Here is a 17381-nt window from a genome sequence, read left to right as displayed (position 1 = left end):
CGCTGATAGGTGATTAGCAATGGACAAATGGAAATTATAACAAACACTAAAGTTATAACTGATTGGTAATAGGCAATGGACAATTGGCAGACAGGAGGCTGGGGGTAATTAGCACTGATTGGTAATAGGCAATGGACAATTGGCAGACAGGAGGCTGGGGGTAATTAGCACTGATTGGTAATAGGCAATGGACAATTGGCAGACAGGAGGCTGGGGGTAATTAGCACTGATTGGTAATAGGCAATGGACAATTGGCAGACAAGAGGCTGGGGGTAATTAGCACTGATTGGTAATAGGCAATGGACAATTGGCAGACAAGAGGCTGGGGGTAATTAGACTGATAGGTAATAGGATGGAAATGACAATGGACAAATGGAAGCCAGCGAGATAATGTTGTGTTCCTCATAATAAAGAAGTTGACATCCATAAATTCTCTTCCTAATGTCGATGATAAGTTTCACAGGGTAAAGATTGTCACAAAGCCAAAAATAGCCTAAAACATGAACCACTCAGAAGATGTCCAAAAGTTAAGTGAGTGAGTGAGTTGGGTTTAACGCCACTTTTAACAGTATTCCAGTTGTATCTCGGCGTCCCAAAAGTTAAGGAATACTTATAAGAGATACTAGAATTGATCCCCAGCAAACTAAGCTGGTCGGAAGAGGCGACCAAATGGTTCGGGTGGTCAGACTCGGTGACTTAGCTGATTGCTTGTCATTGTAACCGAACTGCGTGGATTGTTGTTCACAATATTAATGTATATATCACCTCTGTTGTAGATGTCACTGTATGAAGCTGCTGGTGATGGTGTCCACGCTGACGTGCACGACGACGATAGAGCGCGCTCGGATGACCAGCCAGTGGATCCAGATCGCCAGTGAACTCAAGACCACAATGGGGAACTTGTTTGGTTTTGTCAGCGTCATGGAGGCCTTGTTGTCACGCCAGGTGAGACTCTAGGTGATGGCTACTTCTAACTGCCAGGCGAGCATGTTTGACCAAAGTCTATGAAGTCTTTTACTAGGTTGGTAGTGCAAGAACATGTGTTTATGGAGAAGACCATATACATTAGGACACTGCTTCCATGTGTTTTTCTTTGTAGCAATGTATAGAACATGCTTGTTCTGTTGAGTCAGATCACAAAGACCTTTGTATGACTGATATAGTACAGAAGACAGCTTGAAACCATGCTCACTCACTCACTCACTCACTCACTCACTCACTCACTCACCCACCCACCAATCCTACCATCTCACTCACTCACTCACTCACTCACTCACTCACTCAACCACTCAACCACCCACCCACCCACCCACCCACTCACGAACACACACTCACACACTCACACACCCACTCACTCACTCACCCACCCACCCACCCACCAACCCACTCGTTTGTGGTGTCCTCAGCCGTGATATTGCTGGAATATTGCTAAAAGCGGCGTAAAAACTCACTCACTCACTCACTCACTCACTCACTCACTCACCCACCCGTCACCAACTCAAAACTCACTCAAACAACCACCCACCCACCCACCCACCCACCCACCCACCCACCCACCCACCCACCCACTCACTCACTCACTCACTCACTCACTCACTCACTCACTCACTCACTCACTCACTTTCATTACCATTGCTTTCCTTTAAAATCCCTGAACATTATTTACTGCCTCCGTGGTCTCGAGGATAGATGGTCGATCCCCAGCTGTGTCATACCAAAAGTCATTAAAAGATGGTACTTGTTGTTACCCTGCCAGCTTTTACGAGCCTGCTAAAAAATTAATAGGATTAATTGGCAAAAAATATTGTACAGATGTGTGTATTGTGATACATATTGCGATATAGTGGGAGGTAAAGTGTGACACTGATTGTACATGGAGGTCCTATTCACTACATAAATATTACTGGTCACTTCCCTTCTTTTTGTAGTCATGGATACAGGGGAGATAACAATGTGATAGGAAAATCACTTCCACTTTCCCCCTTTTGTCAATCCATCTCAAGGCGAAACATCATTTGTGAATGAATTTCTATTTAGATTTTAGGTTAAACAATACAATAATAACAATATTGCTTTTTACCTAATCTACTGAAAAATATTGCAATTCATATCATTTGAAAAACGTATTGCAGTATACCAGTATTTGGGTAATACCATTCAGACACAGGTGACATTGTGACGTGGCTGGTTAAGTGTCGTTGTGGCAAATTAATACCACTGCTGACCCCTAGCCTAAAAGTCTGTGCAGTTTCTTATTGTTGGATATTCATTTGGAGACATAAATGAGAAGTTCATTAATGCACTTGCATTATTCGCATTTAATTCACGCTCACGTTAATTTCAAGAGTTGCAGTACCTGGAATATTGCTGACTGTGGCCATGTACATTTACTCACAGTTGCTAAGTTTCTCGTACTAATTTCTTTCAGATTCAAAGGCTTCGGGACATGTGGCTCGTTCTCCGACAGAATCACACAGGAAGTGCATACCTGTTCGACACCAAGCTCAAGACTGCGTATAATGCCCTTAATGATGGTAGCAGTTCTCTCCCCTTGCAAAATGTGTGTATTCCTCATATAAGCCCGGTGGTACATTTGTTTGAGCGAGATCTGGACTCGGTTCTGTGTCTTCTCCCGTGGGAGGATATGGACAAGGCGTTGTTCGGTACGGAAATACTTCTCGCTCATTTGGACACGGCAAGAATCATTGCATCCCAGTTCGCACTTTACCGCATCGTCGGGAACTCTGTGCTCAGCGAGATGAAGGAAAATAATGAAATGATAGATGTATTCAAGACTGAAATGCAGTTGAGGTTGTTTTGGGGACAGAAAGGTTGTGGTGTCAATCGATCAGATCGCCATAGCAAGTTTGAGCAACTGTTGACAGTATTGTCAGATCGAGCAGAGCCCCCTGGTGACGAGGGAACGGCTGTGTAATGGCTTCTGTGAGCTTGTGAACATCGTGCTTGTGAACATTGTGCTTGTGTAACAACAGCTTGTGTCGAGATGGTGCTAATCGGTGTCATAACATGGAGCTTGTTGTTAGGAAAGTACCGCGTCTGTTACATGTTTGCCAAGTTTTGTTTCAGCCATTTGATAATGTTGATAATTCAGTTTATTTTGTCAGTCCATAGTCAGTTAATATGAGTTAAAACAGACTTTTTTTGTTCGTTGCCATGTAGGTTTCAATATGATTCAGTTGTCAATAATGATTGTATAATTCATTTACTTTGTTTACTGGAACTTTCATCAAAGATGAAAACTATGAATGGCAAGTTCACAGTATTGTTATAGGGCTGCTGTGGGCGGCAGATTGACTGATAGTTTTGTAAAGTGAGCCACAAACATGGTTTGCTTGTTTGTTTTAACGCCGCACTCAGCAATATTCCAGCTATAGGACGGCGGCATGTAAATAATCCAGTCTGGACCAGAATTTTGGATATTGTTCACAACGATTCACACCTTTGGGGTTACAAGTCATCGAGCCTGACCATCCTATCCATTTGGTCGCCTCTCACAACCACAAACACAACCTGGAATCGCAACGTGTCCACCTTTATGGCCGATTTTCATTTTTGTCTCAAAGCAGACGTAACGTGCGATTGTATGATACCTCGAGACAATGGACCAAGACTATTTTTTTTCACATCAAGCTGACTCTTTACTTTATGAAGTTTTAAATTGTGTGTCTGTTATTGAGCTTCTTAGTAATACATCCCTTGAGTTTCGTGTATTGAAAATAGTTCTATTTTGAATGAAAGTCTGAACAAGAATTTATTACTTAGTGATATTACACAGTTTTGTACAGGTGCTGTTTCCTGGATATTCTGGAAGTGGCAAATTGTCTTACCAAGAGCTCCCCACTGGTGGTACAGAGGTGGAGTGTAGAGCCCCCTGTTTCACAGACCTTACATGTTAACTGCGGCCTCGGCACAGTGTCTTGGGTCTTATGTCTACCCCTCCTTTTTCAAAATCCTAGATCCGTCTCTGGCTACAAGAAGTCGTTTGGGCAAATTTTATGGTAGCTTCAGTTAGGCCACAATAAATTAATTATTATATTTCAACCAAAATTTTCAGTTTTTATGTGGGAGACATGTTATTTGTTTTATATTTTTTTTGTTAAGATTATATGTTGATGGATATGATGCCCATAACGTTTAACCTCACGTTTAAGTTTTTTGCACTTATATAGTGAAGTGTTTTCTTGTACTAGGCTGGACTTATGCCGGTTTTATAGTGCTATCCCACTGAGATACCATGCCGCAGGTTAACATGAATACCCCACTCAGACACAGTATACTGACTCCGAGCCAACCAGTCCTTGTTTTAGCCCCCTAATCTTGAGCGCCAGACATGGTAACAACAAGTACCATCTTTTAACGTCTTTAGGTATGACGCGGCTTGGATCGAAACAACAGAACTCCGGGCAGATTCTCTAGCCACTAGCTAGACCATGGAGGTGGTCTAGGGATACGAAACTATGGTAGATATTCAGGATATGACAAGAGGCAAGAGGAAACAAATCACCGTATTCGACGTAATAAGCGCCCAGGGCTCTCTCAAAATTAGAAATAGGGGGCTCTTAGTAGAATATTATTTTAGTGAAAAAAACAGAGTTAAAAGATAAATTTCGTGGTTTATGCTGACAGCCTGAAATGTTTATGTACAACTGATATATTTTTCCAGAATTTAATTGCCCATAATTAAATGTGCATATAACACACGAGTGCATATTATACATGAATATATAAGTCTTGTGTACATTGATCAATCGGAAGAGGTGCTAATAAGGATTGTTCACTGGCCAATATATGAGCAAATATCGCAGTGGGCGCTTATTAGAGCGGGGCGCTTATTACGTCGAATATGGTAGGTCATGTTAGCAGAAACAAAGTTGTTCATAAACAATTTATCATGCTTTTTTTCCATGTTGCTATGGTTCACCCCAATATGTTTCAAGGTTTGTAAGCACCACGAATGTGCTCATGAGTTTCACCAAGGACTACAAATTAGTCCAACCTCTTCTTTTCTGGTGGTTGGTCAGTCGGTTTGTTACACGATGGTAGAGCAGAGACAATGTCAAGTCGACATGGAAAGTTGAGCGTATATTTTGCAGGTATGCTCAGTTTCAGTATGTGTAGATGCAATGAGTTTTACTTAATGCAAGCTGAACAAAGACTTGATCATTCCCACAGCATGTTACATAAATTCACGATTTCTCTCATTTTCAGTAACCAGGTACTTTTCATATATTTTTCCATTCAAATGGAAACGATTACATCTCCTTTTCAGTCGTTTTTTTCTTTGTCAACGGTTTATTGACGGGTTTTACATTGCAAGTAGAACTGTCAGTGGAACCCTGTTTCTCTGCAGGTTAAGAGCAGGATGACGACTCTAAAGGAATACTAACCTGTTTCAGTATAAATGTTCTCCTTACCATCAACCATAAGAGATGACTCTAAGGGATGTCTAAAAAACATATTACCACAACAGCATAAAGACCGAAATGGTCGACTGATGAAGCTGTTTAAATGTCAGTATGTTTTTTTACAATTGTGAATAAACAATTCATAATCATCATTTTGTTCTTTGTATTATTTTGGTGAGTCGACATTGTCAGACTCAAGATGTGGAGATTTTACAGCAGCTTCATCAAGTGTCTCCTGCACTGCAACAGAAGATGGCGTATGTTTGTTTGTTTGTTTATTGTTTAATGCAGCACTCAGCAATATTTCAGCTTTATGCTGGACCAGACAATCTCATGATAGACATCATGAGCATCGATTCACGCAGTTGGGACACGATAACATGCATCAACCAAGTCAGCGAGCCTGACCAACCGGTCACAGAAAAAATTAAGTGTTTCAGTCAAAGGCTTGGTGGGAGAGTTGAGTCTTGAGTGAAGTTCTGAAGGCAGAGTAGGTTGCGACGTTCAAGCGGAAGATTGTTACATTGATAGACTGCTGCATAAGAGAGAGGGAGTGAGTGAGTTGGGTTTAACGTCGCTTTTAACAGTATTCCAGTTATATCACGGTGTGTCAGCTTAATGTGGAAGGAAAGCCCAAAGTGATGCAGGTCTCAGACGTTTACCACTTCGGTGAAACCAACGAGCACGGGTATGTTGCTAACAAACCTAGAAACATAATCGGAGCGAACCGGGATCCGAACCCACAATCATAGGTTTCTGTTGTGCCCAAGGGATACAACTCTGCATAGCTAATCGCGGCGCCTTAGACGACTGGACCACCCGTGCCCCCCATAAGAGAAAGACTACGAGGTTTACTAGGTCACAAGAAGTAAACGTTGTGATTCTGAACAGAGAGATCTGGATGGTGTGGAAGAAGGTCACAGAGCTATGATGGAACTGTTTGAGCGTAGCTTCAAGTAACTTTGAAGTTAATGCGGTGATGGAGATGTTAACATATGTAAAGCTACGGAAGAAAAAAGCCAACAAAATTAGTTCATGATTATTATTATTCAGATATTTTACATCCTCACAAATCAGATTCAAATGATATTTTCAATGACATGAATTGGTAGAAGTAGGTGGTTAGAGCTAGTATCTGAGCATTGTTCACAACACACATGACAATGTCCCAGCATCCAGTCAGTCGGGAAGACACTTGAATTCACAGCCCTAGAAATATGGCAGCGCTTAAGTCCAGAACTTGTCCAGAGGACGAGTGTCAACCTGATTACAGTAGTCCTCAGAATTTGTCACTAGTCCTGCTTGAACAAGAAAGAAACATTTACATTTTCTGTAAGTAAGCATTAGAACTGGTTTAGAACTATCATCCCAAAGAGCTACTAGTCAATGAGGACTACCATCATTGGAGTTCTACTTGTCCTCGGCACAATGTGGTAGTCTCGGGCAAGAGGTCATAGAATTTCAAAGGCTGCAATCAAAGACGGGAGCCACCTTAGATCCTATCAGGGGCTGCCGGCGTAGGAGCGGGTACACTCATGAGAGGGGAGTCGAGCTTCTCGGGCTGGGCTACCGGACTCGGGCTGTACGTGTTGATCTTCTCACTCAACTGCTGGTACGTTGTCCGCACAGCTTCACTCAGCTGGAAAATCACAGAAATCAAAATGTCAGATGTTCCATATTCAGAACAACATAATTTCGACTTTGAGGGTCAACATGTATATCACACATATAAACATTACCTCATTGTTGGGGTGCACTGTCTCCATCAGGTTCTCCAATCTGGTCTGCGGTAGTCGATGATGTATGTGCCACAACAGACGTAGCATGTGACGGAGCACATTCTCCTTTGACAAACCAACCTGCAGAAAACAACCGAAACTTCAAAATTGAGGATGTCACGATACGCCAAACCCACATACTGACACGTAATCAAATTTAACACTTTCATTTGTTGTAGACAGGGAGGTCGGGCTAGCTCCAGTAGTTATCAAGTGGGGTCATACTAAACCTAAGGGGGGCGGGGTTTGGGGTCAGACTGAATGAGGGGAAGGTCACCATAACATATGACAGTCTTCGCATTTTCATGGAGGATCATGAATAAAATAGTCCCGTGAAGATCTAGGGTAGAATAGATCTTCAGCAACCCATGCTTGCCATAAGAGGCGACTAACGGGATCAGTTGATCATGCTCACTGACTTTGTTCATACATGTCATTGTATCTCAATTGCGTGGATCGATGCTCATGACATCAATCACTGGATTGTCTAGTCCAGACTTGATTATTTACAGACCGCCGTCATATAGCTGGAATATTGCTGAGTGCGGAGTTAAAACAACAAACAAACAAACATGAATAAAATAAACAAGGACATGGGGGAGTGTCATCCAAACATATGACAAGAGTTAGGGGAGGGTCATTATTTTCAGTTTATGAGAACATCCAAAACCTCGGATCCACCTACCTCTGTAATAAATGAACGGTCCCTAATGTTATGGTTATCAGTATGACCAGATAAGAAAGCTTGACTTTATAAACATGATAACAGGCACCAAGTTTCCACATTACTTTCATGCCCGCAGTAGTTTCATTATTTATGTACCAGAAGGAAGTCGTCGAAAACAGCTGAACAGAACTCGTCACTGGCGAAGTCGTCGACCATGTGTAGGAGATGGGAAATGAGTGAGTGAAGGAAGATGTCGTCGTACGCCCGGTCGTTCTCACAGTGTATGAGAGTGGGGAGGATCTGCGTGACGGCGACCCGGTCCTTGTAGCGAGCCACGTGGAGGGTGTAGTACATGGCAAACAGGCTGGCGATGGGGCTCAGCTTGATACAGATGGAGTACAGCTCGGACGGCGGCCGTATCCCTGACGACCCCTCCTCCAGCTTGGTGCAGACAGCCCGGATCTGATCGTCTACCACCATCCCCACGATGCAAGGGATGAACTTAGTGAACAGCTGTGATTCCTGTAACAAACACACAGTAAAACGTAACATCCCACTATTGACAAATACATGGAAGGGTGGAATATCTAAATAGCCAGATTGGTGATTTTCTACACTTATGAAATGCATCTGTTTCTGATTCATATTGCTTTGTATGTTTGCTTGTCACAATACAACTTCAGATCAGAGCTAGTAAATGTTTCCAGTTACCATGGTTACTTGCCTTTCTAACTTATAAAGCTCCCGTTTTAATAAATGTTTCACTTTAACTTTCATAACTTAGTTTCTTGCAAAAAGGCAACCTCTAATGACTTCTTTTGCTTGTTTGTTTGATGTCGTTAAAAACCACTCGCAGCACTGTTTCAACTATACACGTTGGCCTGTAAATAATCGAGTCTGGACCAAGCTAAACCAGTGAAGATCAATGCCATCTCAGCACGATGACATGCAATCAGCCATGCCATAGAGTCTGAAAGTAATAATCCAGTCTGAACAAGGCTAAACCAGTGGTTGAAATAATGAGCTACATCCAATGCAGTTGAATAAAATCGATGACCCTCAACATGCTCAATGAATCACCACCCATTATTATATATTACAACAAGTAATAGTTTCTGGAGTCCTCCACTGTGGTGTTGTTGGAATATTGCTAAAAGCAGGCATAAAACCATACTCCCTCACTATAATGACAAACATGGAGTAGAAGATATATAGAGGTTATCACGCGATAACCTATTTATCCAACTATTTATATTTGTGGAGAAGGTTTTAAGCTGCAGAGGTCTACAAGCACAGATATGGCTACTGATCCCGCTACGTCACAGTTAGACACTGATTTTCAGTATATTAGACTGCTCTTTTGATAATGATAGCAATTATCCCTGTAGTTTATCCAGATTCCCGATGGTTAATTCTGACTCGATCGCCGAATGACGAGGGCAACGCCATGTTTGTTTATAAACAGTGAAAGTAGTCCTACTTGACCTTTGATATTTGCATCTCTATCTGCATATGACCCCAACGGATATCGTTTTTATCCGTTGCCTTTATCCTGCCGAGAAACCTACCCATTATATGATAAATATCGAGCATTCTGCACAGAATAGAGTAGTCTGTCATACAGACCCTGAAACAAACATATCCAATACAGCCCATGCAAGTCTATAATGTTTGGCAAATCTAGATTACTGCAGTATCAATGAAAATGAAGGGAGTCTCTGGGCTCCATTTTATTATATATTTTTTTAAATAATTCAACAACTGTTTTTTCTTTAAGATATGTTCATTTCAGGGACTAGATGTTAGTCTAAGAAGTTTAGCAAGTTTAGTGTGTCACCTGTTTTGGTTCTCTGAAGACCTGGTTGTCAATCATGTTCCACGCTCCGAGCCCGAGAGCGATCATCCGTACAAGCAGCTGCAGGTCATGATTTTCCTGCAAACAGAAAACATGTCCAACAGCGAGATATTGATACTGTGTTACCTTGGACATGTAACATGTCCAACAGCGAGATATTGATACTGTGGTATCTTGGACAGGAAACATGTCCAACAGCGAGATATTGATACTGTGGTATCTTGGACAGGAAACATGTCCAACAGCGAGATACTGATACTGTGTTACCTTTGAGAGGAAGTATGTCCAACAGCGAGATATTGATACTGTGTGATCTTGGACAGGAAACATGTCCAACAGCGAGATATTGATACTGTGGTATCTTGGACAGGAAACACGTCCAACAGCGAGATATTGATACTGTGTTATCTTGGACAGGAAACATGTCCAACAGCGAGATATTGATACTGTGTTACCTTGGACAGGAAACATGTCCAACAGCGAGATATTGATACTGTGTGATCTTGGACAGGAAACATGTCCAACAGTGAGATATTGATACTGTGTGATCTTGGACAGGAAACATGTCTAACAGCGAGATACTGATACTGTGTGATCTTGGACAGGAAACATGTCCAACAGCGAGATATTGATACTGTGTGATCTTGGACAGGAAACATGTTCAACAGCGAGATACTGATACTGTGTGATCTTGGACAGGAAACATGTTCAACAGCGAGTTATTGATACTGTGTTATCTTGGACAGCAAACATGTTCAACAGCGTGATATTGATACTGTGTGATCTTGGACAGGAAACATGTTCAACAGCGAGATACTGATACTGTGTGATCTTGGACAGGAAACATATCCAACAGCGAGATATTGATACTGTGTGATCTTGGACAGGAAACATGTCCAACAGCGAGATATTGATACTGTGTGATCTTGGACAGGAAACATGTTCAACAGCGAGATACTGATACTGTGTGATCTTGGACAGGAAACATGTCCAACAGCGAGATATTGATACTGTGTGATCTTGGACAGGAAACATGTCCAACAGCGAGATATTGATACTGTGGTATCTTGGACAGGAAACATGTCCAACAGTGAGATATTGATACTGTGTGATCTTGAACAGGAAACATGTCCAACAGCGAGATATTGATACTGTGTGATCTTGGACAGGAAACACGTCCAACAGCGAGATATTGATACTGTGTTATCTTGGACAGGAAACATGTCCAACAGCGAGATATTGATACTGTGTTATCTTGGACAGGAAACATGTCCAACAGCGAGATATTGATACTGTGTGATCTTGGACAGGAAACATGTCCAACAGCGAGATACTGATACTGTGTGATCTTGGACAGGAAACATGTTCAACAGCGAGATCTTGATACTGTGTGATCTTGGACAGGAAACATGTTCAACAGCGAGATATTGATACTGTGTGATCTTGGACAGGAAACATGTTCAACAGCGAGATATTGATACTGTGGTATCTTGGACAGGAAACATGTTCAACAGCGAGATACTGATACTGTGTGATCTTGGACAGGAAACATGTCCAACAGCGAGATATTGATACTGTGTGATCTTGGACAGGAAACATGTTCAACAGCGAGATATTGACACCGTGCGATCTTGGACAGGAAACATGTTCAACAGCGAGATATTGACACCGTGTGATCTTGGACAGGAAACATGTTCAACAGCGAGATATTGATACTGTGGTATCTTGGACAGGAAACATGTTCATCGGCATGATACTGACACCGTGTTATCTTGGACAGGAAACATGTTCAACAGCAAGATATTGATACTGTGGTATCTTGGACAGGAAACATGTCCAACAGCGAGATATTGATACTGTGGTATCTTGGACAGGAAACATGTCCAACAGCGAGATACTGATCCTGTGGTATCTTGGACAGGAAACATGTCCAACAGCGAGATATTGATACTGTGTGATCTTGGACAGGAAACATGTTCAACAGTGAGATATTGATACTGTGGTATCTTGGACATGTAACATGTTCAACAGCGAGATATTGATACTGTTATCTTGGACAGGAAACATGTCCAACAGCGAGATATTGATCCTGTGGTATCTTGGACAGGAAACATGTCCAACAGCGAGATATTGATACTGTGTGATCTTGGACAGGAAACATGTTCAACAGTGAGATATTGATACTGTGGTATCTTGGACATGTAACATGTTCAACAGCGAGATATTGATACTGTTATCTTGGACAGGAAACATGTTCAACAGCGAGATTCTGACAACGTGTTACCTTGGACATGTAACATGTTCAACAGCAAGATATTGATACTGTGTTATCTTGGACAGGAAACATGTTCAACAGCGAGATTCTGACAATGTGTGATCTTGGGTAAATGAAATGGTACATGGAAATAAATAGCATCACCCATTGCACTGAAGTGGATATTTAAATATTAGGAACAGAACTCATTCTCAGAAACTGTTACTGTAAATACATCTACACCATGTACACTAATAGTAATACAGGACACCTTTTTATGGACCGCAACTTCTTGAATTCTTTGTATGACGTTTCAGAGCTACTTGTATAACTCCATTTACCATGTCTACAACTGTTGAACATTATGTTTGCTTTGTTGATGACAGTATTTCAGTTACATTAAGCTGTGTCAGCAGGTCGGAGACACTTGAGATGTTGGTTAAATGGCAACCAAGGAAATATGGGATTTAAACCCCAAATCATAGATTGCTGGTACAACACAGAACTAGAGAGACCTGGGCCATTTACTGAACATTGAACAATTTATTTCCTACTTACCCGTGGTAGTGTTTCCGAGCTGACACAGTACAGGAGAACCTTCATGGCTGACTGAGCGATGGTGTTGAGGGCGTATGGATCACATAAGATCATGGATAGGTCGCTGTTCAATCACAAAACAAAAGCTGCAAACATCATATCACAGGATGAATTCCATCACATCAGGTTGTAGAAATAGTTCAGACCTACATGATGTTCGCGGTGAATGTCAAAACAATACTTATCATGCTTATAGCATGAACAGTGCTAACATTATGTACATGTACTAAATTATAGCAACAAATATGTAATGCATTAATCTGCTATTTCAAGTTAAAAATTCATTCAACTACTACTTGTACCATCACAAATACACAAAAGTATCTTGAAATGAAAACAATGACCTGTAGAACAGAGAAGCTGGATGATGGAACCCTAAATCATCCATACAGAACGGACATACCCCAGTACAAATTCTTGCCCTTTCTTTATCCCATCCAAGAAACCCTGCAGCTCCCGAGACCTGTTTGTGTTGACAATCCTCTCTCGAATACACGCATCCACACACCAGGTGAACTTGTGGCACGGATCCACGGAGCAGATCTCATTCACCTCCAGGTCATGGATAGCCATCAACAACTCGGCACGTAACGTGCAGTAATGTGTGTTTCGTGTCCTCAGAAACAAGGTTCGTAAAAACTGTAACACCATATCATAAAGTTTGACATTTTTACCAATCATATGGACCAGTTTTTGAACAACCTCTGACTGACGTCTTATTTTTGGCATGGGTAGAAAGAACGATAATGTACTGTTTTCGTGACTCAATAAAGAGTTTTCTTTTTCAGCAATATACTGCTGCAACAGAGGCGAGACTTCATCCCCAAACAGAGCCTGGTTGTCCTGCCATATCTGTCGCTTGACCTCCGTGGCTGCCTCCGTGTATAGCTCCTTGTCATCCAGGATCTGGGTCAGGTATTCCTCTTTGATCTGAGGCAGATGTTTCAGAATGGTCATCACAACAGGTCTGACAGTCTTGACCTTGATGACAGGAAAACTCTTAACCAACAACTCCTCCAGCTTCTTGATCTTGTCCTCCCTGTTACTGTTTGCTAAATCAGATATTCCATTGACTAGTTTATCTCGAAGCTCCTCCAAGATGGATTCATGAAACTCCAGACGTCGTACTCCATGAAGATCCAAAAATGGTAGAGCTGGTCTTAGGGATGGAAGGAGAACTCCATTTTCACTCTGAAACTCCTCAATGGCTCCAAGGGGGTCGGAACAGTTTGTGAGAGCCTCTCTCAGAGCCTCACCACCCGGGATACCCAGAGCATCAAGCCCTGACATCATTACACATTAACCTGTAAGATTAAACATCACAATTTAATGTGCATGTCAGGATCAATATTTATTTAACATGTTAAAGAATTTAGTTCACAGTCAGGGCCCCAAAGTGAATGAACATCAGAGCTTTGGAACTTTGGAAGTTTGTCGGACCTTTTTCTAATTTATAAATTTTATTTCCTATTATTAGTTTTATTAAATTTCCACACTGACTACAGTGATATATCATAAACATATAAACAATGATAAAGACAATACAAAAATATTAGCCCATTAGAAATTACTACATACACAAAGTGTAGAGTGTGAAGAGACTTACTATATCATACATACAGCTGATGAGTACAAGTGCACAAAATATCATAAATGAATGCTTACATCCAAGCGTTACAGACCTAACTGGTCCATTTGCTACAAAACATATTTATTCTTTTGACTACGAGATACTATCAGACTTCTTTGCAATTCGTTTTCATAACCCCTCACAACATCGGACCAGGGCATCGACCCTACACCATAATGATCACCCGTTTCCTGCGAAATCTGTCATCAGATAGAATACAAATTTCTACCATCTGTAAAAATTCTATAGGCACAAATTTCCCCGGCAACATTCAGATTTGATACATTTTCAAGTGTGTTACAAGACCAAGATGAAATTATTAAAACAAAACTATTTAAAAAATACATGATACCATACAAAATTCATCACATAAAGAATTTATGCCATACAATTACACACATTCAAAGAAATTAGGAAAAATTCATATACGCACCGTGCAATTTTTAAAACCGGAAGTGGGGCTAAATTTGATGTTTGCGGTGAAGAGGAAACAAGGGAAATAACTCCTTGTCGTAAACTAAAACAATCTTCATGACATTTTTATTTAAATGTTGTATAAACATCATTCTTTTTCAATTTCGTTACAAAATAATACTTTATCATAGGAAAAAGAGTAGGACATGAATGGTAAATTTGCTTATTGCAACGCACTAATAGTTTGCCAATAATAAAGGGTGTGAAAGAGATGCGTACGTAAAATCTGATCATTCGCGCGAAAACTTAATAAAAGCAAAGGAATATAATATTGAAAAAATTTACATAATTTGACGGAATAACGCACTACTTTCTTGTTCCCAAATTTAGGAAACAGATGTACTGAGATGCAGCGATGCAGCAGGTATATTGCCGACTGCAGCGTGGAACAACATCCACATGATGAATAAACAAGAAGAAAATACATTTATTGCAAAAATCCCATAGCCAAACATAACTCCGATGATTCCGATTTAGAAAAGGTCCCCTTGGTCGATTGCGTGTCATGGTGTCCCTTGAATCGTTGCTCACTATATCAAACACTGGATTGTCGGGTCCAGATTTGAATATTTACATATTGAAGCGTATAAGTGCCACAGTCTAAAGTATCATCTACACAGAGGATAGTTCCATCTACGTAGATGATACTTCCATGTATGTAGGTGATACAGTTATCTACGTAGATGATACTTACATTTACGTAGATGATACTATTATCTACGTAGGTGATACTTACATGACCGTAGGTGATACTGTTATCTACGTAGATGATACTTACATGTACGTAGATGATACTGTTATCTGCGTAGATGATACTTACATGTACGTAGGTGATACTACTACTACGTAGATGATACTTACATGTACGTAGGTGATACTGTTATCTACGTAGATGATACTTACATGTACGTAGATGATTCTATAATCTAGGTAGATGATGTTTTCATCTATGTACATAACATGATAATCTACCTAGAAGAAAGTGTCATCTGCTATCAAATTATCGACTTAGGTAACAATATTTTCTCTCCAGTAATCGACACTTGTTCCGAGTATAATCTCGGGCTTAATTAATAATGACCGATTTGTTTGACTTTCCACCTTGACATGTCTTTATTGAGGTACTATCAAAACATTGCATAAAGTAAATCTTCATTTCAATGTGTCGAAGTTACCAGAAAATGACACACGCTACACTCTCTTACAACCGTAATAAAGAGAGGAGAGCACAAAATGTATTCCAACCTACAAACAAACAAATATAGGTCATTATCCAAAATTTTAGCGAAATTATATATCAACGTGAACATAACTTCTTTCAGTGGCATTTAGAAGTTGGTGTGATGAAGTAAGACAAGTTCTATGGATGAACAACTTCTTTTTTACAATTAGTGCGACGTTTCGGTGTAGATCCTAACACCTGGTTAAAGCCGGAGAAATCACTTGAATAATATGATTATCGTCTACGTAGATTAATGTATCATCTACATAGATGGACATTCAGAGACGACAGTATCTTCTACGTAGATTAATGATCATCTACAAAGATGAAAGTAGCCGCCGTCATATAGCTGGAATATTGCCGAGATCGGCGTTAAACAACAAACAAACAAAAGATGAAAGTACCATCTACGTGGATGAAATTTACGGCCGCCGTCACATAGCTGAAATACTGCTGAGGCGGAGTGAAACAACAAAAAAGCAAAACCTAAAACACGTTTATACATGTGTTTATTTATATCAATACACATGTGCCAGTTCTGTCACTAGGCTTGAGGTGGAGGGACGTGATGTTCTGCAGTGTCCTAGTGTTGAAAAATACACATCGAGAGAAAAGTACCAGATTATAAATGAGTTATGACTTCCATATACCATGTCACTAGCAAGATCTGGAGGTATTGTGATGAATATTTGCAGGGTGTTTAAACGTTGTAAAATAAACACCAGGTTAAAACTTAACATGTTGCAATGTCAATATCCTATTGGGAGAAAATTATGTTGACAAGTGTATATAGTTTTATGTTTTCACACAAGGAACCGAAAAGAATTTATTCGGTGCGTCACCATCATGAATCAAGCCTGTTTTGACTGCAATGCGGAAATCATGCAATTATTTAACGAGTGATTAACATATACAATATATGCCCTTCCAAGCATGAATCGTAGCGAATGTCTGTTAAACACTGTTAAGTTAAGACCGAAGACGAGGCAGCTCTGTGGTATCAATGTATGACCAATTTAACGACATTGCATGCTGGTTTGCCATATGAATGTAGGATTAAACATCAATGGACGATAAAATACATGTGTATTGTGAGGGTGCCATTCCCCCTTTATTAGACCGGATGTTCAGTCGTGTTAAGTGGCATTCCGAAAGCCGCAGTGCAGAACGCTGCATAACATGAAATGTTTATCTGCTACGCGGATGACAATATTTCAGTGTTGAAATTTATTTTGTTGTTGCAATGAGTGACAAATCAATAAAATATTGAGCACGCATTCTATGTTAAAATCCCACGGCATCGACAATTGCTTGAACAAGCTATGTACACTGTTATGACTCAAAATTCTGAGATTGTATGCCAAGACAAATTGATAGGGATGCCGGATGCCTTGAGGGTAGTGGTGGCACCGGCTGTTGTTGGTGATCTGCACTGGGCCACCCTAGTGGGGACACGGGTGGCCCAGTCGTCTAAACCC

The 17381-nt window shown here is 40.7% G+C and overlaps 2 protein-coding genes across 5 annotated transcripts in view; one reads left to right on the top strand and one right to left on the bottom strand.

Moving 5' to 3' along the window:
• LOC139459902 (breast cancer anti-estrogen resistance protein 3 homolog) overlaps positions 1 to 5578 on the top strand; it is a 148088-nt gene extending 142510 nt beyond the window's left edge. For all 4 annotated transcript variants that reach the window (XM_071241622.1, XM_071241623.1, XM_071241626.1 and 1 more), the window contains exons 6-7: positions 777 to 945; positions 2429 to 5578. In XM_071241622.1, the coding sequence (XP_071097723.1) occupies positions 777 to 945; positions 2429 to 2935 (676 nt within the window). In that variant the 3' untranslated portion in view covers positions 2936 to 5578. The remainder of the gene's footprint in view (positions 1 to 776; positions 946 to 2428) is intronic.
• Positions 5579 to 6474: 896 nt separating this feature from the next.
• On the bottom strand, positions 6475 to 14681 carry LOC139459306 (negative elongation factor B-like). The gene is made up of 7 exons (XM_071240762.1): positions 14641 to 14681; positions 12981 to 13881; positions 12539 to 12641; positions 9709 to 9804; positions 8028 to 8393; positions 7166 to 7285; positions 6475 to 7065 (listed from the first exon to the last, which is right to left on the bottom strand). The coding sequence occupies exons 2-7, from the start codon at positions 13868 to 13870 to the stop codon at positions 6919 to 6921; spliced, it is 1722 nt and encodes a 573-aa protein (XP_071096863.1). The 5' UTR covers positions 13871 to 13881; positions 14641 to 14681; the 3' UTR covers positions 6475 to 6918.
• Between the last annotated feature and the right edge of the window lie 2700 nt (positions 14682 to 17381).

The sequence above is a fragment of the Haliotis cracherodii genome, unplaced genomic scaffold (assembly GCF_022045235.1).
Source record: "Haliotis cracherodii isolate W230 unplaced genomic scaffold, xgHalCrac1.p SCAF_13, whole genome shotgun sequence".
In the NCBI taxonomy this organism is placed as follows: Eukaryota; Metazoa; Mollusca; class Gastropoda; order Lepetellida; family Haliotidae; genus Haliotis; species Haliotis cracherodii.
This window is presented reverse-complemented; position numbering and strand designations above follow the sequence as displayed.